Raw genomic sequence first — 22,310 nt, 5'->3', positions numbered from 1 at the left:
GGCCCAGCACCAAAGATAACCCTCCTGGGATGTCCCATTTCCTCACTGCCACCATCCCCAAGCAGAACTGAGCACACTGTGGGGCTCAGCGCTACCCTTCTCTGTCCCCTGGGACCTGCACAGAGGCAAAGTGGGACCATGAGCCTTCCAGCTGGGGAGTTCCATCACACATCTTCCCCACTCTGGATGGGAAAGAGGCTCATGGGCATGTCTTCCCCAGGGACAGCATCCAGGAGAGAGCAGCTTCCAGCACCAGCTGCTCCCCCAGCAAGGAAGAAGAGAGATGGGGCCAGGGAAGAAAGGCATGTGTGGAGGGAGCAGCATGAAAAAGCCAAGCCGTTGCTAGTTGTGCCAAGTTGTGCAACACTCAAAATGTCACCATGGGTTCCTCTTTTGTTCCCTCAGCCCCAAGCAGGGAAGCAGGGCTTGGACTGCCCATGCCAATGGGGACCTCCTGCCCTCTTCTAATTTCATTTATAGCAAAGCCAAAGCCCCTCAGGTTTCCCAGCAGCACCCCTGGCTCTGCTGGCTAGCACCAATGTTGCACATTGGCAAGAGAGAGCTTGGGCCTAAAGGAACGTGCTCAGCCTTCAGGGTCACTGCAGCAAGGAGCCATCCAACCCTGCCCCCCCTTCCTGGCTCCCTCCTCTCTCCAAGGTAAATATTTCAGCTCTTTCCTCCCTCCAGGCAGCAGTGCTCCACAGCTTCACAGATCTTCATCAGGTGAGCAGCAGCTCAGTCACCTGGTGATGCCAGGGCAGCGGCAACCTCATTCCACACCCACCCAAGGCAGCGCCAACTCTCAGCACATCCCCACCCACACCAGCACATGTACAAGGTGCTGCCCTGCCCCCATCTCAGCATCATAAAAACCACTCAGCACTGGGGCCAGGGGGTGGTGCAGCCCCCGCCCCGCTGTGCACAGCTGCCCGCCCGCGACGGCAGCTCCACCAGCGGGGAGGGCGGCAGGTGGCCGTGAGCCTTCTCCGAGGTTACACAACGGCGGTTCAATGAGCGAGGCTGCTGCACAGAGCGTGGCTGGCACCCACTCCTGCCTGCGGCCGCTGCGCCCAGGGTGCAGGCAGGGTGGGTGCTGACAGCCGTTGCCAGTGCCCATCCGGTGGCAGATGAGGACAAAGTGAGGTGACATCGTGTTCCCTCCCTGTAAACACACGTGCTCCGGGTCTGCACAGCCCACCCACCACCAGCCGCCCAGTGTCACTGCTGGTGTCTCTCCATCTGCAGAACATGCTAAGCCCAAAACTTCTCCAGCAGCAAGGAGATGCCAGGGAAGTGAGGTGCACAGTATCCTGTTCAGCCACAGTGCTGATTTCCGCAGCAGGGAAGCAGCCTCGGTGATTTCAGAAGGCGCCAGTTTGCTAAACCCACCCCCCGGCGCCTCCAGCACCAGCCTGCGAGCTCCACGTTCTCCCAGCTTTCATTTGGGCAGGCGTGGGCCAGCCAGTAGGAGCAAAGAGAGCCTGGTGCTGCCAGCTCACCCAGCCAGCTGCTCCCCAGGCTGTCCCAGCAGCTGGAGTAGTGGGAACACACCAGAAATCGCTAGAAAAGCATGAAAACATAAATCACACTCCCCATCTGCAGCTCAGCACAGGGCTGGAGGCGAGGGGAAGCCACTGCTTGTGCCATTTCTAGACTTGATGGGTTGGTGCTGGGTTCACTCAGTCTGTACTGGTTGAAGGGAAATGACAGCCAAGGACAAGGGCTGAAATGCCAAGACTGCAGGCACCTCTGAGGGCTGTGCTTGACTCCCAAGGAGCCATCTGGAGCATTCCAGTCTCGACACCCCTCCAGCACCACAGCCTGCCCATGAGGCTGCACCCAGAGCAGTACAGGGGAACGTAACCTGCACCCATCCCACTACCCTTGCATTCTGACAGCCTTGACACCTGCAGCATCCTCACTGGTCGTGGGGCACTGCTGGCAGTGAGGGAGGAGGATGCCCCCACTGACACTCCTGGCCAGCAAACCATATTTTTTTCTGCTTTTTGTCCTGAACACAATTTATGGTGAGGAGGTATTTCAAGCTGCAAGCACCACTCATTCATCCCAGCTGCCCACGCATGCTTGGCAGCGACAGTGGGATGGGTGGGGCTCCCCAGGATCCATGTCACCCCACACGGAGCCAGCACAGGGACACTGACACCACCTTCCTGTCCTCTGCACTGCTCTGGCTGGACAATGTGAGATGCGATGAGAGGGCACCTGCTTCCCTGCCCTCCCAGGCAGCACAAATCCCTGCAAAGATTCAACAGACTCATCTCCCACATCACCACCTGAGCAGGATTAGGTCCCGTGGGATCTGCCATTTTCTCCTTCCCCCTCCTCCAGCCCAGCTGCAGCATGGGGCCGTGGGAGGTGGGAATGAGGCAGCAAAAGGTATGGTACATGGCACCAAACTTGGCCATAAATAATCTCCCAAGCACAGCCAGGTTTTGCAGCCTTTCCTCCACCTTCCTCCGGCAAACCTGGGAGCGTCCTGGATTCCTAACCTGGAAACGAAGTGAGATGGTGGAAATAGCAACAACTTTCTTCCCTTTTCTGGAAAGATGGAGATGAAAAGCAATACTGCTGGGACAAGCTGCAGCCTCACCTGGTTCCGTGGGCAGCACCAGCAATGGTGCAGGGACAGTGTGACCCACAGGCGCACAAACTGTGGCCCCTCTGCCCACTTCCCAGCCTAGGAGAACTTCCCCTCCTGATTAATACACAGGACTGCCAAAATGATCCTGCTTCGCATAGCTTTTCCTGTATGCCTGGAGGCAAATCACCTCATCTGCCACATGCATCAGTTCAGCATTCGAAACTCCTGGAATAACAGCAAGGGTTTGATCTTGCTCACCACAGTGTTCTCTTGGGCCTGTTGGGAGCGCAGACTTCTCAAGACAGCACCAGATGCCTGAATGCCACTGTGCCCAGCATGACTGCACCTATGAGTGCCACATGGCACAAGCAGGTGCCACTGCCTGGGCTGCCTGTCCTTGAAAGACAGTCCAGACAGCGAGGCCTGCCTTCCCCACCTTCCCCCAGGGCATTCACCACTAAGGCGATAATCTCCTCTCCCCACGCAGGGCTTTCCTTGGAAGAGCAACAAAGGAGAATAAAAATGTGAGGCTGGGAACGCTGGACACTTCCTATGCCACTAAAAGGCAAGCAGAGGGACACCCACAGCTCCAGCACACTGTGACCCACGTGGCACCTCTGCTGCACCCCACCACAACAGCACTGCTAGCATGTCCCAGCCAGGAAACCAACCCCAGTTTAATCCACTTGGACCTGAAAAACTGGGTGGATAGCGGTCACAGTTTGGGAGGACAAGGTGATTATCATAGGCTCCCGGAAGGCTGCAGTTAGAAGGCACCGCCCACCAGTGCCCTTGCTAGCTGACCCTCGGGGTACAGCCCACAGCACCCTCCAGGGCTGCTAACAGCGGACCCTCTGCCAGCCCTGCACCCCCTGCCGTGGTTCACCCGGGTGGGCTCTCGGCAGAGGCACGGCAGGCGCTGCACACACACAGAGGGAGCCTCGCTGCGGGTGCCTCAGCGCAGGCACGCAGACCTATGGATTCAGGAGCGCTAATTGGTCCTCACTGTTCAAATACCCACCTCAATCAGAGACGCTTTTCCGCTTCTCCCCCCCACCGCCCCTTGCTGGATTCTTCACCCTCGCTCTGTACTTTAAACAGCAAAACGCCTACAGCGGCCGTGGGGAGCAGGCTGCTCCCCAAGCACTTGTGTCTCATCCGCGGAGCTCGGCGCAGCCCTGGCGAGTGTGCACAGGGGGCGAAGGATGTTTACTACCGGACTCGGAGCCCCTCGGTCATTATGGCGGGTTTGTAAATGGCATGCCCCAGCTCCTGGCTTGAACCAAGCTCCGACTGGGATGATGCTCAGCGGAGCGACGGCACAGCCTTTCCCGGGGAGTTACCCTGTCCGCGCCGTGCGCATCGTAGAGGGCCGCGGCTCTGCCTCACCACAGCCCGCCTGGCTCCCAGCTCCCCGCCAGCCGGGAACACGGCACTGCCTGAAGTTGGTCTAATTCTCCTTATTTCTTTCCATTGATTTCCTTCCCGTGGCATCCCAAGCCAAAGCCCACGAGAGAAAACAGACGGGATTTCAGATTTAATTAAACCTCACTGAGCTGGCTGCAGCCCTCCTTCGAGGCCAGCGTTGATGCTGTTACCACTGAGCCTCTCTCACACAGCAGGAGATGGTCCCCAAAGCACTCCCATGGCTGGACAAGCCCATGTCGGTGCCAAAGAATTCGAGGAACCCCTGCCTGATGCTGGCACAGGGATCCCTGCTTGAGGGACCATGGCTTGGGGCTAATTCCCATCCCAGAAGTACCACACACTTGTCAGGGCAAGAAGCCAATAGTTGGATGTGTTACCCCGATTCCATATCACTGTTGGTTGAATGGAGCCCTGGGATCTTCAGCCTGGTGTCAAAACCACATTAGAAATCCAAAGCTGACAGAGGAGAGGAGAAGGAGGAAGAGAGAGAAGGAGGAAGAGAGAGAAGGAGGAAGAGAGAGAAGGAGGAAGAGAGAGAAGGAGGAAGAGAGAGAAGGAGGAAGAGAGAGAAGGAGGAAGAGAGAGAAGGAGGAAGAGAGAGAAGGAGGAAGAGAGAGAAGGAGGAAGAGAGAGAAGGAGGAAGAGAGAGAAGGAGGAAGAGAGAGAAGGAGGAAGAGAGAGAAGGAGGAAGAGAGAGAAGGAGGAAGAGAGAGAAGGAGGAAGAGAGAGAAGGAGGAAGAGAGAGAAGGAGGAAGAGAGAGAAGGAGGAAGAGAGAGAAGGAGGAAGAGAGAGAAGGAGGAAGAGAGAGAAGGAGGAAGAGAGAGAAGGAGGAAGAGAGAGAAGGAGGAAGAGAGAGAAGGAGGAAGAGAGAGAAGGAGGAAGTGAGAGAAGGAGGAAGTGAGAGTTCACCCCCAAAAGGTATTAACTAGCTCAGTTCAGCCTTCAAAAAACCTTAGGTCTGCGAACTTCCCCAGAGCAATCACACTGCTTTGCAGGAGAGTTTACAGAAGCCAGAGATACTCCTGAGTGTCCGTGCAACGTGCTTGCAATGCAACAGCAGGGGAAGAAGGGATGATATGCATTTGCAAGAAACATTTCAGTAGCTCTGAATAAGTGGATTCCTAGAATTTTCAGCCTGTTGTGGATAGGCTCAGCAAGAGGGCTGTGCCCAGCACATGGGCCCAACTTGACACTCGCAGCATTTCACAGGAGCCAGGGCTGCCCTGAGCACAGCCTTGCCACAGCCTGACCCTGCAAACCCACAGCTGCCGGGGGCTACTTAATGAGGTGTTGAAAACACCATGCTGCAGGGAGAGCTGGCACATGTCCTGCTGCCTCCCCCTTGCTGAATGCTGCCCATCAAGGAGCAATGCTCCCAACGTCTACACCACGTTTTGGCGGCTTGGAAAACCCCAGCTCAGGAAACAGAGGTGACCCCAGACACACCAAGGAAAGCCAGCCCCGGAGTGCCTGCAAACATCCTACTGTGAAACTGGTTTGCCTACAGCAAGGCAATTTCCAGCCCTCCAGCCCTAAATACCTCTGATTTTTCTCCCCCTTCAGCAACACAAAGCCCATCAGACAGTTCAGGTTATTTTGTCCCCCCAACTAAGAGGTGCAGTCCTTGTGAAAATAATCTTGAAAAACCATCCACCTTCCCTTTCTTAATCAGCCTGAGGACAGACCACCGGGCTGCAGCCTCAGCTCTGTTACCAGCCTGCTTCTTGGGAAGTCCTGCAGGTCCTGCAGCCCCTGAAACTCCCCCAGTTGCACCCCAGGCCCCCCCTCCCCACAGCAGTGGGTTCACCTTGGGATAAAGCCCAGCACCGCCCCAGCGAGCAGAGATCCAACAGCACTGCTTAGAAAGCCCCTGGCCCGTTTCCATGGGTACGCCAGGCACACGTTGCTATGTGATGCTCTGTCCGTTACCATGGAGACAGCAGGGCTGTCGCCACGCAGAGCTTATTAGTTGCCATGGCTATTAAAAAGTAATTGTCCTCTGGGGACCTCCAAGGACCACCACCACCTGCTTCCTCTGGGAAGCCTGCCTCTTTCTGGGATGTCACCAGCTCCCTGGAAGCCTAGTCCCTGAGGTCATGGTGACAAGCATCTCTCAGCTCAGATAAAGAGGGAGCCTAGCCTCATGTTTTCCCAGTGGAAGCAATACCAGCCTCTAGGCCATCATGTCCCATGGATAAGGTCTATAGGGTCCCTTATCCATACCTGAGCAGAGCATCCCAGTAACAGGGATTTACTGGTGGGGTTACAATGACAGAGACACTGACCCCCAACATGCAAGGTGAGCATGTGGAAGGGTCCTGCCATTATCATCTCTCTCAATTCTGATTCACCTCTCATTAGAGCAGCATGGAAGAGACATCTTTGCCTTCTTTGGAGATGATGGCATGACTAAAACCACATATTACCAAGCAAACCCACAACAAGACTCAGTCCCAACACACAAGGCAATGCTGCAAAATAAATATAAGAGCATCATTCACCCCAAGGTCCTGCAGAGAGCCCTAACCTGGACTTCCACATGGTGAACTGAGGCTAAAAGACACCAGGGCCTGAGGACACCCACTTAGCTGTGAGATCACCCAGGACCACAGAGCTGCTCAGTTACTCATTAAGGGCCAGCACAGCAACTGCACATAGGTTCATTTGGCACCTCCATGGCCAGATTTCCAGCACTTCCCTTCCTCCCTCCTCCTGCCCACAACAGTCTGCTGCAAACAGCCACAGAGCACAGTGCATTTGCTGTCTGCCATTCCCAAAGTCCATTTCTCCAAGTTCAGAGAGATCATTGATCCCTTCTCCAGCCTCTGCAGACACATAGGCTAGCAGTCCCCAGCCTTCAGGACCACAGCAAAGGATCTGGCTTCCAGCCTCACCCATCTGACAATTGTGACTTTGTACCCTGGCTCAGACCACAGGCCTGAACCTGCTGCTCTGTGTCCTCCCCAACTGCACTTCAGGAGGAGAAACAGAGATGCAAGAAAGCCCTGGCTTCTACTTCTATTTTTTCCCACTTTAGAGACGTCTGGGCCCCAAGGCAGAGCCCCCACACTGCCCTGGCAGAGCCATGTCTGAACCTCTTTCTATTTGATCATAAACCTCTTCCTCAGAAAGTTCAGAGTGGGGTTTTACGTGGCCATATCAACCTCTACAGAAAATACTTGCACACTTTCATAAAGGTATTATTTTCTAATTATTTTGCTACATTTTCTAGGAAGGATATAATTTTTTAAAGTTGACTCCATTGGACAAAAAAACCACAACTGAGAACCTATAGAAAGGTAAATTTCCATGTAGTGGAAAATTAGATTCCTCCCACACAATACTATAGGATGATTTAAATATAACATACAGGAATAGAACGTGCTATCAAACTGTGTAGTATCTTTCTAGAAAGACCTACAGTATGGGAGTCTAAAAATTACTCCCCCAGACCTCTTATCTTCCAGCCTAGCCCAGCTGGTTTCCTTTCTCTTACACGCCACAGGACTTCTCCTGAAGGGTTAGGGCTTTAACTGCATCCTGAACACTGCTGCAGCCATGCTCCAAGAGCAGCTCTAGACTCCCCTGGACACACCAAACCTGAGCAGACAAACCTTTGGCCTTAGGGCACGATGGACAGAACCCCACTCTCTCACAAAGACAAAAAATACTGTTCTTGTCAGAGGGCAGAGTGGCCCAGCTGGGGCAGAGCCAGTCCCAGCCCCTTGGCTTGACAGACACAAGGAAACTGCATTTCAGTTCACGCAGCCTCCCCACTCCCAGCGTTCACTGCCCAAATATTAGAGGGGTTCAAAGACTGCTTGGCTCTCCCATCCTCTCCTCCCTCTGAGGGAAAAAAATGGGTTAGAGATAAAAGCTGTCTTTAGCTGTTGCCATAGAGACTCAACAGCTCCACACAGAACCCCCAAATCTTAAAAAAAAAAAAAAAAAAAAAAAAAAAAAAAAAAAAAAAAACCCACAACCCACAAGGAATTTAAGATTTTAATCAATGAAAACGAATGGGAGGCCAGGGCCATCAATGCACACCCTTGCATTAATGGTCCCTGCCTTCAGGTGCATTCATTCCTGGTTTAAGAATATCCTCAAAGCCATCTGGGAGTGGGGCTAGGAGGAGAGAGGAAGAAAAGTAATGAAAACCTCAACCACTTGCAAATGTTTCTCTCCCCCCCAAAGCAGCCACTCACTGCCCAGGCTGATTTCTGGACCAGTAACCCACCAGCCAAGCTTGTTTTCCTGCTTCCTTCATCCACTGCCAGGAAAAGAAAAGAAAATCCAGCAACATGATCTAGGCAAAGTACTTCCCAGAACAGCCACTACTTCTCCCAGAAACTTCACCTCCTGAGGTCAGCAGTGGGGGGAGGAAAAGTCAAAAGAAAATGCCAGCTTCTAGCACCAAGAGGCATTTGTCTGACCTCCTCGAAACTGCTCTTTTCTGTCACATCCTCCACATGGACTCCCAACCCGACTTCCACCACAACCACAAACACTGTGGGATCAGTTCATTCCTCTGGCATTTTCCCTGCCTGGCAGAGCCCTGGCTCTAGCCATGGCTCCCAGTTAAGACAAACACTGCTGAGAGCATGCCCTGGTGGCTGCCTTTCCCTTGCCAGCCAGGGTAGCATGGTGTGGCATGCCAGGGTGGCCAAAGGACCCTATACTTTAGCACTGGTTCAAGACTTGCTGGCAAGTTTGGGAAGGGATGGCATCCTCTGGTGGCTCAAGGCTGGGACAGTGGTTTCACCAGGCAGCATGATGCTGGGGGTAACCAAAGCTGTGGTGCTGAGGAAAAGCCTCCAGTGCCAAGGGGTGTTGTGCTTCATGCCCGAGGATACAAAGTTTGATGAATACTAAACCAAGGAATTCCAAAAAGGAGCAGTGCTGGCCCAGGGAATATTGCTCTATGAGCAGTGGCAAAAATCACACACTGACCCCAAAGGGACACATGAGGACGCGGCATGTGGGCACTGAGGTGAGCTGTGCCACCAGCATCCACCCAAAGAGCCCAGCAGGTAGCTGGAGTAGGAGATGCAGGCACCCATGGCACCACCCTGAAAGAGGGGATGCTGCCATGCACATCCCAACACCCCAAGATGCTCCACAGCCCCAAAGCCAGGGAAGGACCCAGACCCAGGGACCCTGGCATGCTGTGTAGAAGCAGGCTTGCCTGCAGCCCAGACAGGCTGAGGTGTCTCTCCAAAATCTTCCACCACCAAGTTCCCATCCACTCGGCTTCTGAGCCAGCCCCTGGTATTTAACTTGCTGCTGCACACCCAGATACCCATCAGGACTTACTTTCTGCTAACTATATCCCTCCCAGCACTGAGGGATGCAGGACACATCCACACCACCATCAGCTCCTCCAGAAACAAGGAACTGGAGTCAAGACCTAGCTGGCAAGGAAAATACCGGAAGAAAGTGGTGCAGCTGAGTTACAGGAGCCATGCCAGCATCAGCTCATCTTTGGAAATGAGACGACTTTGGCTTGAAGGTCACTGGGAGAGGAGTTTTGTGCCTCTCTTTGTAGAATGACAGTATCACCTATGTCAGAAAAGACCTTTAAGATCATCACCTCCAACTCTCAACCCAGCATAGCCCACCACTAAACCATGTCTCTCAGCACCACATCTGCATGTCTTTTAAAGCCCTCCAGCGACAGGGATTCAACCACTTCAGCGGGCAGCCTGGTCCAGAGATTGACAATCCTTTCAAGAAGAAATTTTTCCTAATGTCCAACCTAAACCTACCATGGCAAACTTGAGGTTGTTTTCTCTTGTCCTGTCACTTCCATGCCTTTTTGCTCTCCTTCCACTGTGAAAGCAGATCTCAGCACCATGCTGCCATGCCCTTGGCTCTGCTCAACCTATGGCAACTACACACATACATACATGGATCCTATGTGCAACCCTGCAACTGCCCTGGAGTCTCCCAGATGCTCTCAAGGCTGCTGTCAGGCTCAGCGTAAGGGCTCTGCTCAGAGACTCTCAATCCTCCTGGCTGCTCCCACTCCCCTTTTGCTCTAAAGCAGCCAGGCACCCATGGGTGCAGCCAAGATATGCATGGCCTTCAGGTACAGGGCTGAGGCAGAGAGTATCTCCTGCTGCCAGATGAAGGCTATGGACCATTCCAAATAGGATGCAATAGGATTCCCAAGTGCCAGGTACTGACAGCACCCAGCCCTCCCCATCCCCCGAGCAGCTCCCTCGCCTGCTTTCTTGCTGTGCCTGTGTGTGGGTGTATTTGGAAACGAGATCTTTCCAGCTGAACTGCAAAATGAAATGCAGAGATCACAACTCCTCGAATAGCTTCATCGCGCACACCCCCCAACCTCCATCCTGCCCCCGATGCAAATCCCAGTGAATAGTGGGGGGAAAAAAAATCAGAGGGGGAAAAAAATCAAGGTATTTGGCAGCTGAGGGGACTGGGCAGAGGGGAGAGGGAAGATGCACAGCAAATCACTTTCAGTTCATCCTTTGGTCCCTCAATGCACCCCCAGACATGCTGCTTGCCCACCACTTGCTTGACCTTTTGTGCTCCCAGAGCTGGGATAACCCAGTTTCATGGGGCTATGAGAACAGAGAAAACAAAACCCAGTCCAGATGTGAGACTTGACCATCCACTGCTGGAGAAGCCAGAGACCATTTACTGAGGTGAAGCATCTCCATACTGACTGGGAGCATCCCACACTGCCCATGGGCTCCCCCACTATTTTCCAGCCTGGTCAGGGGCAGGATTCCCCCCACACACGCTGCTGCCACAAGCAGTTTCTGAAGAGGAAAGGGCTTTAAGATGGGGGAAATTGCTCCCTCAGGAGCTGTGTGTTGGTGGCTGGAGAGAAGCATAGCACTGAGAAGGGGTGCAGGAGGGAACAGGACATGCTCCATTCCAAGGGATGGGCTGGCAGGGTGAAAGAGAAGAATCTTAACAAGTCCCCTTGCTAGCAATGCCCAACCCAGGGAAGGGGATACACCAGGGCCTGGAGTGGTGGGCGAGGAGCAGGGGTGGGGACTTGGAGGACCACTTGCCTGGCCTGGGGACTTCTCTGCTCCCATGAGCTGTGCTGGAGAAGAGAGTCAGTACACACTGCCACAGGAGAGCCAGGTACAGTTACCTCCTACGCCAACCAGAGCCCACGAGCTAAGGGAATGTCCTTAGCTGGAGGACCACAGACAGCCATGGCTCAGATGCTCACCATTGGCTCCAGCCTCATAAGAGGACCACAACAGTCTGGCCCACACCTTCCCCAAACCACAAGTTTCTCAAGCTGCTGACTCCACATGCATATGGACATAACAGGGCCAGGACAGTAAGAAGTCCATGTGCCTGGGTGTGGGGCACACCAAGCTGTGAAATGCCCCATGCTGGCCCCATGGCTGGCATTGCTGGAGTGCCTGGGGTTGGCATCACATCCATGAGGTCACTCAGACTGCAACATCTGCACAACACTGAAGGCTGAAAGAGAAGATCTTGCTCCTCTGCCCAGAGTCATGGATATGTCCAAGGCTGTTGAGGGCTCACCAAGCCATTTTCTACCCTCAGAAAACTGCATCAGGGAGACAAAATCTCAGGTACAGGGGTAAAGAGAGTGGTTAAGAGCATAAGTATCCAAATGCAAACCATCCTGACTCCATGGAATCATAGAATCAAGCAGGTTGGAAGAGACCTCCAAGATCACCCAGCCCTATCCAATCAACCAGACCATGGCACTAAGTGCCCCAGCCAGTCTTGTCTTGAACACCTCCAGGGATGGTGACTCCACCACCTCCCTGGGCAGCCCATTCCAATGCCAATCACTCTCTCTGGCAAGAAATTCCTCCTAATATCCACCCCATACCTGCCCTGGCACAGCTTGAGACTGCATCCCCTTGTTCTGTTGCTGGCTGCTTCACAGGTGCCAATCCCCCAAGTCGAATCCTGCTCCACACCCTCCAACAGCAAGCCAGCCAAGAAGATCACAAGCAATAAAGCAATTAATGCAAGGCAGAGGCCTTCAAGATTTATGCTGCATGCTTGCAGTAAAGTGCAAACATATTCCCCTCTGCACATGGCTGGGTCCTTTGTCAGAAGAACTTGGATTTTTGACTGCAACAGTCAGAATGAGCACCAGAGACAGACCTGCACTGAGACCCCGAGCAGATTATGGCCTCAGGAGTATTATCCTGAGACATATTTATGGCCCTCCGAAGCAAGATAAGTCAATAAGCACATACAGTAGCAGTTACAAGTCAGATATTAATTTAATTCCTTTCTTCCCTGTCTGCCCAAATAAGCATTAATTCAGCAGAGCACTAGGGCCCTGTTGCTTATCATTCTTGCTGGGATTTCTGTTTCCTCCCTTTAAGATAAAATTATTACAGCCAGGCTACCTGGACACAATGGTTCCCAAAATGAAGACAGCCTGCATCCAGCAGAGGCACAGGGACTGTCAGCCTGGACCTGCGTTTCATACCATTAGCAGCCAACAGCTATGAGGAAGAAGCTGGTCAGGGTGCACTGGGAAGCTTTATTCAATCTGCAGCAGAAGGAACGTTTTATTCCTATGGACCTCAGAGCTGAGGAGTTGAGACATTTGCTCCTTCATGCGGGATGTGGCTGAATGTCCCCCCAACTAAAGGCATTACTCACCACCACCCCGGAGCCAGGCTCCTCCCAAGTCTGGTCTCAACCTGGAGCTAAATATGAACCTTATTCATGATTAACATCTATATTTGCATAGCATGGCTGGCAGCTTTACACCGTATAAATGTCTTAGAAGAGGGAGCAGTGAGCATGGGAACAAGCCCTAAGCTCCAGAAGAGTTTCAGCCTTACTGTGGGTTAATGAGCACTTTCTAATTGAATTAACAAATCATTAACAAGTCCTGCTCACCATCTAGGCAGGGGAGGACTCTGCCTTGGGCTGCTCTCACCATCAGCATCCTGGGGAGCACATAGAGGCAGTCTAAACCTGACCTGATTAAGTTCTGAAGCACAGGAGATCCTGGAGGCATGAACCCTCTGGGGCTGTCAGGCTTCGAGTCCTGGTGAATCCCCTTGCCCTGCTCTGCTGCCAGCTTGCCTTCAGCCCTGGGGTTAGGGAGCACCTCCCAGCTGGTTCATTGGGTGAAGTAGGGGAAATATCTTGGAAGAGACCCAAATTAGAGATAAGCAAGGATGCTCTTCACCAGGAACCCTGTTAGTGTGGGGCTAGCATCTGGATTACAGTAAATAAATCCCCTTTTCTTTATAAGCTTGTCTGTGCCAAGCTCCAAGCTCTTGCCTATCACCTGGTTTTGGCTTTTTTGTTCCCACTCTCAGCCCCCTTCCACCCTCACCCCTGGATTTCACATCCCAGAAGGAGGAGAGAGAAAGCCTGGAAAAAAACAAACCACCAAACAACAGCCAGCCCCTTCTGCTGAGGAAAACACATTAAAAGTCCCCAACAAAACCACATTATAGGCACAGGAGCCAACCAAGAGACAATTTCCATCCGCCAGGGGAAATTTCGGCTCGAGGTGAGGAGAAAGTTCTTCACTGAGAGAGTCATTAGGCACTGGAATGGGCTGCCTGGGGAGGTGGTGGAGTCGTCGTCCCTGGGGCAGTTCAAGGCAAGGTTGGATGTGGCACTTGGTGCCATGGTCTAGCCTTGGGCACTGTGGTAAAGGGTTGGACTTGATGATCTGTGAGGTCTCTTCCAACCTTGGTGATACTGTGATACTGTGTGATACTTGTGACTTCTGAGGGTTGAGCCACGGGCACATCCTGGTCCCACACACGTGTGCAGCCCCAGCTCAGGGCTCATACTGGGATCTGCCTAGCCACAGCAGATCTCGGGCACATGATGCTGTTGCTGGCCCCTCACCAGCCCATCTCCCATAAGCAGCACCCAGCATCATGGCAGGCAGCACCCAGCAGGAGCCTCTGAGTTTCTCTCAGCAACTATTCAGACTGAAAAGTGTGCTTTTTTCATCTGCTCAAAGCCTCTTTGCTTGAGCTGTGGTAGAAGCAGATGTGAGAGCATCCCAAAGCACAGCCGGCCGTTACTCACACTGTTACATAAAACCGGGAGAATTTCCTCCTTTCTTCTTCATTTCACTTCTCAGCGCCAGAACAGATTCCTGGGTGAGAGGCCAAGGCTGGCCAAAGCCAGAGCCAGAAGAACCCAGGCTGGGGGAAACCTCTGTGTGCATCACCGACCAAAGTGAATATTTTACATCTAGGTCGCTCAGCAAAGAGCCACGGTGACGGGGAAGGGAAAGCCACAATCTGGCCTCATAACAAGCCCAGAAGTACTTGAGCCTCCTCATTAACTAGGAAATTCAACCCCCTCCAAACCACAGCAAAGCTTCAAAGCACTCCCGACCTGAGTCTGGATGCTCTTTCCCCACGGATGGCCCCACTTCCCTTGACCCTCCTCCCCATCCACATGGGTTGGCAATGCCACCAGGGGCAAAGGCTCCCCGAGGCTCCTCTTCCAAAGGAAAAGGATTTCATGACCTAAGTGAAAAAGCCATTGGGCACTGTTCCCTTCCAACAAAACAGTATAAAAAGAAAAGCAGCACTAACTAAGCCTTGGGCAATTAAAAATTTGCTCTTTTCTGCACAAAGTGAAACAGAATTTAAAGCAAAGACAGGAAAAAGACATTTTTTCAGCACGATGCCAAAACATCTGCAGGGGGCGTGGGGGCAGAAAAAAGCAGAAAGTTTTCTATGCCTCATAAAATCCTGGGCATTTCCAGCCTGGCTCCAACACTCGGTGCTACCGAACAGCAGGGAGAGAACAAAAGCCAATCAAGGCCAGCGAAGCAAGGCTGCACAGGCGGGCCGGGAGGTGGACCGGCCCCGTGGATCATGGCAGCTGGGGTGGTCTGGCCCCGTCCCCAGTTACCACCGTTCTGGGCACGAGGGGCTCGGGAAGAGGCTGCGACTCCCTCCCAGACACCCTGCTTTAGCTCCTGTTCCCAGATGAGAGGTCTCCAGAGACAGCCCCGCGTGGGAGCCCTTGCTCCGGATTTCCGACAAGGAGCCAAAGCAGAGCTGTCCCCGAGCAGAGCAGAGTCCCGGGGACCGACGGGGCCACCCCTCCCTGCTGGGGCTCCCCACGCCAGGATGACATAACCATGAACTGCTCGAGGCTGAGCCTTTTGTCTGAAGCTGGGAGAGAGGGAGGGAAAGGAAGAAAGAAAGAAAACTTCTGGAAGTCATTATGATTCCTCTGCTCCAGTCTTCTTTTTGGCAGACAGCTTCCCTTTCCCCTTCCCTCCCCCCAACTCCAGCCCGCTTCAAAATGCCAGCCTATGATTTTTAAATGAGAAAAAGCTGCTCTGCACTCCAGCATTTGGATAAACTCCTACACAAACTTCCAGATGTGACACAAAAGCCTGGAAGAGACAATTCAGAGAAGAATCTCCCTAAAAACACAAGCACACGCAGAGAGCAAAGGAAGTGCCTGGCTGCTGGCACTGCCAGGCACTGGACGAGTCCAGAGATCCTCAGTGAGGTACAGGGGTGTCAGGACTGGATGGCTTCTGCTCTGCTTGGGCAGCAGCAAGAACAGGGATGCGCCCAGCTCCAGTAAGTACATCCCAGTGGCTGCTCCTTCTGAGCAGATGTGGGAACAGCAGGGAAGAGGCTTTCCATTCATTTGCCCACTGGGAGGAGGGAAATGACCACTGCACCCTTATGCTAAAAAGTGATGGGTCCTACTTCAAACAAGAGTTGACTTAAGCTCAGGGATATGCCAGCACCTGCCTTGGGCAGCAGCACGCTGATCCATCCCAGCTGGGGAGGCCCAGGGGCCGTGGGACCTCCCCCAGCCTGCCATCATGTTCAGGTGCCCTGGGACAGATGAGATGCTGGTGAAGCAAACAGATTCTGACTCTTTTGGGGTGTTTTTTCTTTCGGCTGATTGGATTTATTTTTAAAGAAAACAAGATCCTTTCCAGCTCTAACCTCTCACATCAAAGCTTTTTCCCTTGTTAAACCCCAAAGTGGGGCTGCAACAAATGTACTGCAGTTTAATAGAGGCTCAAAGCACACCCTTCTGCTAACAAAAAAACCATATCTTTAACCCTGCACTACAGCTGAACCCTTCGAACAGCAGCACGTGCAACACCCAGCTCACCGGGTGGCACTGCCAAGGAGGGGCAGAAGACCCCAAACACCCATCGAGGTGGCAGGGCTTGTGCTCACCCCATGCCATGGGCATCCCATACAGGAATGCTCCGGGAGGTTCTGTCAGGGATAGGGAGGCAAAACCACAGCCCAGCAGGTTTGGTTCTCATTCCCAACACACAGGAGGCTCCCTGCTCCAGTGCAGCAGGACACAGAGATGTGCTGGTCTGGCCAGGCCAGCAGGGAGTGGTGCTGGCACACAAACCCAAAGGGATTGGGGTGAGCTCAGTGGGTGAGGGCTAAGCAGCCCCCTTGGCAGGCCCAGAACTACCTTCCACAAGGCACTGAGCACCAGCATAACCTCCCTTGAGCCAGCCCAGTACAGACCTCAGCTATGTCTTGGCATGAGGCCCTTGGGGCTCTGGGCCCACTCCTGGAGGCTGCCAGCCATGGCAGCTCTGCCAGCTTCCAGCAATAGCAAGGACACTCAGCAGCCCCTGGGGACAGGGCCTTTGATCATATGCCCCTCACTAATGGGAAGCAAGCGGGGCTGTGTGAGGCAGCCACTGCACGAGCCCTCTGGATTTCACTGCAGACCAGAGGCAGGGCTGGGTGCCCTGGCCACAGCGAGATGCATTTCCTTCCTGAAGCCATTTTTGAAACTCAAATCCCGAGGACCATGCAGAGGAACAGCTAGACAAGGCAGGAACACTCCTTTCAGTGCCACCCAAGTTTCTCCTCCCCAGTAAGGGTATTCACAGGCTGCCCTTCATCCAAACCAGGAGGAAAAGACAAGATTTCAACCAGTTTGGAAGTAGCTCCCCAGAGCAGCACCTTTGAGCAGCTTCTTGCAGCCCCCCACTGCAGCAGAGCTGTGCAGGTAGAGAGGGTGCAGGGGAAGAGGCAGATTTCAGCATTCCCACAGAGATGCCAACCCCTTCACTTAGACTGCTGTTTTCCTACTCAGAGATTTTAACACCTAGCAGTAGCATCCTCCTCACTTTCTCCATCCCTGCTCTTCAGTCACTCCACAATTCTGAAGAAATAGCCTAATTTCTTGTCTCTGACCAGAGGAGCAACCTGGCACAGACCGTGCCACAGCCTTTCATCCTCCCAGCCTTCACAGTACTTTTATTTTATAAGTGAAAGTGAAGTTACCAAATTGCCTTCTTTCCTCCCCACCCCGAGATGCCAGCTTCTCCTCTCCCTGCCTTGCCAGCACACACACCAGGACGCCCTGCATATCACCACAGCCCTTCCCAGCCATGAGCCCACAGGTCTTGTGCCATGGCTTTTAAATGCATCTCACCCATATCCCATGTCCTCCTGACCCAGGCAGTCCTCACCCCAGCTAGCACCTTTCATCCCAGAGTTATTTGGGAACACGCTGGTGGGAAACCAGGCTACCCCATCTCAAGTCCTCACAGCACTCAGTGAGGTTTTCACTCAGAGCCTATCATGGAGCAGAAGGGGAGCACAGCTCCACAAGACTGAGAGTTTTAAGGTTAAAATCCCAACATTTCAGGTTCTGGAGTATTTCTGGATCAGGACAAACTTCATGACCTCTTTCTAGCCCTAAGAGAGACAAGGAGCAGGATCACAGTGCAGGTCCCCTTGTCTCTGCTCCAGACAGCAAGAAAAAACACCCCTGGCCCAGGCAGCAGATGCTCGGAATGGAAATACAGTAGAAAAGCATGACAAACCATTGGCATACAACTCTGCATCCTCACTGGTCCTGTCATATCAACCACTGTCCCACCCCTAGCCCCTCATCCTGGTCTCCCACGGAAGTTGCCCAGAGAAGGATAGAGAGCAGCATCCCAGGGGTTCCTGGGATGCGCACCCCAGAAGCACAATCTGTCCTTTCTAAGGCAGTCAATGGAGCTGCAGATGCAGGAACAGCCCCAGCACCTCCTCCCATCTCATCAACAGCAAAGTTTATCAGCCAGATTAGTGCAGTGCAAAGGTTCCCTGCCAAGCCAGTATGCCCTGCATCTCCACAGGCACATCTCAAATGAGAGCCTTCCCATCCAGCTCCTGCACAGGCAGCCAGCCTCACCCGCAGAAAGCTAAAACCACCTGAAAGCAGCAGAAGCCACAATCCCTCAGGGACTGGAGTAGGATTCACCAGCCACATGAGCACAAGCACTGTCACACCTCTCTGGGGCAGCTGGTGGCAACAAAGACTTTCCGTTGACATGATCACATGGTTTTATCACCAGGGCATGATTCCTAGAAGGGCTGCTTTACTGGACCACCACACTAAAGAAAAAGAAGGGTGATAAATATAAAGAAGCAACGAGCTCAGCTGCAACACTCATGCTGCAGAGGGCTGACTGCTTCAGCTGCTCTGCTGAAAGGCCTGGCAAGTGGTGGGACACAGAATGGGTGCCAAGCTGGCCACTGCATCTCTCTCAGCTGTAGGCTAAATCACCTTTTTGGTGTTGTTTTTAAGTAAAGTTCCCAATTCTGGGTTAGTGACCCTGAAAACAAACAACCACATGGAGACACACGACTCTGAGACCAGCAGCATCGTTCCCTGTGGCCCCAGGGCTCCTGGCAAGAGCCCTTCTCTGTCCACAGTGAGTGGAAAAATTAGCAACAAGGAAAATCCCAGCTTGCAGGGCTGTACCTAATGCTCATCCCTTGCTCACCGTGGTGCTTGCAGGTGCCCACGACACCACTAATTTTCCAAAGACAGCAGTTTCTCTGCTTGTATTTGCATCTACAGAGAAAGAGGCACATTCTGAGCTATTACTGAGGTGGGGGGTTTTACTGAAAATAGCCAAAACCACACAGGTGTTCACAGCTGCTTCCAAACAACATCATTAGGAAGGAGGAAAACAAAAGAAAAGACTTGAAAACATATTTAAATCAGTAATAATAAATAAAATTAATCATAGTAGTCCGAACACACCAACTTGCAGCCTGTCATCTCTTCCCAAAACAGAAGGCTTCACAAAGTCCTAAGATTTCTTAAGATGCTTACAAAAATGCAGTTTTGAACTGCTTAACTGGTGTGAGAGATCTGGGGGGAAACTGCTGGGAGCATTCATGACTGGGTAAGAAAAAAGCTTGGGTTTCCCCTCCTGGGGGACATTTTAGGACAGAAGGCAGCCTGTCTACCTGATAAATTATTGCTGAAGATCGTAAAACAATATTCAAAACTCCATCTGACCCTCACCGCTCCTCCTGGGCGCACTGACCTCAGCCGAGGTGATTCCTAACAGCTCCCACCAGGCAGGAGCAGAGGAGTATGTCCTGGCCCTCTGTACCACGGAACATGTCCTCCCCGCTACCACACAGCCTCTCCCACTCCAGATGTGGCTCTGCTGCCTGCGCTACTTGCCGGCCTTTCGCGCAGGCAGAACGGCACAGAGCCGGATGCTTCCCACTCAGCCAGGCAGCAGCTGCCCACTGGAGCCACGCTCCTCCAGGTGACTCCAGAGGGTTGTTTGGCAAATAAATGGAACTGGAGTTTGGTGATGGCTGAACACTTGAGCTGTTACAAACCATGTCCTGGTTGGAACTCTGCTCCGAGGGAGGCTTTAAAAGCACTAAGACCATGGCAAAAAAGCAAATTTCTTTTGACTTTTCTATTTCTCTGCCTCCTTTCTTTTGAAAGCTTAAACTCGACCAAAGCAGCTCGGACACAGAGGCTGTGCTGGAGCAGATGGGGAGTTTGGAAGGAGAACAGGCTCCTCTGCAGGGTCACAGCTCACCTGTGGACCTGGCAAACACCAGCCCTTGCCCGACGCACACTCTGGGAATCGTGTCCCCCGCCTTGCCCGAACCGCTCCAAGCAAGCATATCCCCCAGGGACTGCTGAGAGAGGGCCTTCTGGCTGGTCTCGCACACCGTGAATTCTTTAGGGACCGCGGGGCTAGGCAGCAAACCAGCTCACCCCTCCCCGTGCCACTGCCTCCCCCCTTTAATCCCACGGGAAAGGAACTGGGGAGCCTAAAATGGGCGAGAAATGGGCTTGGGCAGAAGGAAAGCCTCTGCAAGGTGGAGACCCTCGGGCCAGGGTCCCTTGGCGTGACGGAAGGAGTTAGGGCATCAGAGGCAGCCAAGCCTCAGGTGAGGAAGGGCCGCTCCGGGGCTCCCACTCCGACTGCCCGCGGAGAGGCGCGGCCGAGCCCGTAGGAGCCCAGGCATTGCGGTGGGGTGGCTGGGGAGCTCCGCACTGCTCCGCACAACCCCGCACGGCCGGGAAGCGCTGAGCACCCTGCAACAGCCCGGAAAAGTTCCCGGCCGGGCACCGAAGAAAGGACGACCACTGGCTGGGTGTCCCCACCCCAAGGACGGAGGGTGTTGGGTCCCCCCCGCGCCGGGCTCTAGCCGGGAGGTGACACTCGCCTTACCCGCCGCTCGGGGAGGGGGGCAGGGAAGCGGGCGCCGTGGGGCTTACCTCGCCTCCGAGCACCTGCAAAGGATACGGGTTACAGACCAGGCGGAGGCACCAGCTCCGCGGTCGGCTCTCCTGGTTCAGGTAGAAGAAGACAACGGGGGCCAGTGCCGGGTAGGGCAGCCCCTCCGCCTCCGAGCCGCTGCTGCCCGCTTCCCTGTCCCCCTGTCCCGGACGGACCCCGGCTCCGGACAGGTCATTGAGGCGGATGAAAGTCTTGGTTCTGCCTGGCTCCAGCTCCTCCTCGGCCGGTCGCGGCCCATCCTCGTCCATCCTGCGTCCGGCAGCCCCGGGGAAAGCCGAGGCGACGCGGCGCGAGCCGTAGGCGAAGCACCTAAAGGGGCGCGGCCATGGCAGGGCCGCGGGGCGCGGGGCTGCGGCGGGGCGGCTTCAGCGCCGGGGTGGCATGGCCGGGCGAGCCGCTGCCTCGCACCCTGTCGGGGCCGGGCCGCCCACCTCGCCCTGCCCTGCCGTCTGTGGGCTCCGTAGCTTCTCCTCGCCGTTCCTCTGGGGACCCGAACCGGGCAAACCGTGGGTAAGGAGGGAGTGAGGCGGTGGCGAGGCGGCCCCCGCTGCCGGTGCTGACCCCCACCGCGGGGCGGGCCACCTTAGCGTTTCTACCTGCCCCTCTGCTCCCGGAGGGCTGCCCGGTGCACCGGGGACGGGCGACAGAGGATGCTCCTCGAACAGCCGCGCAGAGCCGAGCGCTTCGCACAGCTGGATCCCTCACTCCAACTTCAAGTCCCAGCTCCTCCTCTCTTTGCCGCCAATGGAGGCTCGCCCACGGCAGCTGCGCGCCTCCCTATTGGCTCTTGTGGGTGTTTGTCCGGGCAACACGGCTGGACGGGCAGGCACGGTCCCTCGGCATGGTCCCCAGGCGCCGCGGCGGGACTGGACGGGGCGCACTACTTCGGCGTGGGGGTCGGACTCGGTCCCACCTTGCCCACGGGGCGCCCCGGCGGAACATGGGGATCTGCAGCGCCTGAGGCGGGGAGGGAGGGAGCCCTGCACTGAGTTAGACGGAAGCCGACCCCGCTGGGACTCACTGCAGCACCGGGAGAGAGGGGAGATGAGGAAGTAAGGGGCAGAGGGAGACCTGACGGCAAGAGCCGCGGACGAGAGAGGGCCGCCGGGGCCAAGGTGTCGAGAGCAGCAGGAGCTGGCAGCAGGATCGGGGCGTACAACAGCTGCAGCCCCTAGTAGCCGGGGGTTCAGCGCCCTCCCCAGTCCCGCGGCTGCGCACGTCGCTGCTGCGCCGGCAAGATCTGTCCGAGATCCTCGGCCTGCTGCAGACTTTCCCCCGCCATGTCCCCCAGCCCTAGCGAGCGAAGACAAAGCTGCTGCGCTCAGCGCATGTGGGTCACCGCCGGCTGAGCGCCCCGGTTTCCTATGAAAGGCCACCCCGTCCGCAGCAGGTCGCCCTTCGGCCGGGCAGGGGCGCTATCCCGGCCAGCAACTCCCACGCCACGAGAGCCGGGTCCCGATGGGCGGCTGGGGCACCGACCGGCCGCCCCCGGGAGCAGCGGGTGCCCAGTTCCCCCGTGCTCGGAGTACGCGGCCGCAGCTCCCTCTGCCGGTGCCGCTCCCGGCCGTGACAGAACCAGCCTCTAAGGCGGGAACCCAGGGCGGGGAAGAGGGGATAGGGCTTTGTCACCTTTCCCCGGTATCATCATATCTATACGAGCCTCTGCTTCCCAAGAGCACCAGCCAACCCAAAAGTACCTGTGAGAGCAATAGGAAGAGGCTCTTTTCTGACCCAAA

At 54.7% G+C, this 22,310-nt stretch overlaps 1 protein-coding gene across 1 annotated transcript in view; it reads right to left on the bottom strand.

Moving 5' to 3' along the window:
* The window catches only part of CACNA1G (calcium voltage-gated channel subunit alpha1 G), a 141,166-nt gene extending 119,336 nt beyond the window's left edge, over positions 1 to 21,830 (bottom strand). The window contains 1 exon segment of the mRNA XM_064150466.1: positions 20,581 to 21,830. Within this exon segment, the coding sequence (XP_064006536.1) occupies positions 20,581 to 20,822 (242 nt within the window). The 5' untranslated portion in view covers positions 20,823 to 21,830.
* Between the last annotated feature and the right edge of the window lie 480 nt (positions 21,831 to 22,310).

Source organism: Pogoniulus pusillus, chromosome 11 (assembly GCF_015220805.1).
Source record: "Pogoniulus pusillus isolate bPogPus1 chromosome 11, bPogPus1.pri, whole genome shotgun sequence".
Classification (NCBI taxonomy): Eukaryota; Metazoa; Chordata; class Aves; order Piciformes; family Lybiidae; genus Pogoniulus; species Pogoniulus pusillus.
Note: the sequence above shows the minus strand (reverse complement) of the source record. Positions and strands in the feature narration are given on the sequence as shown.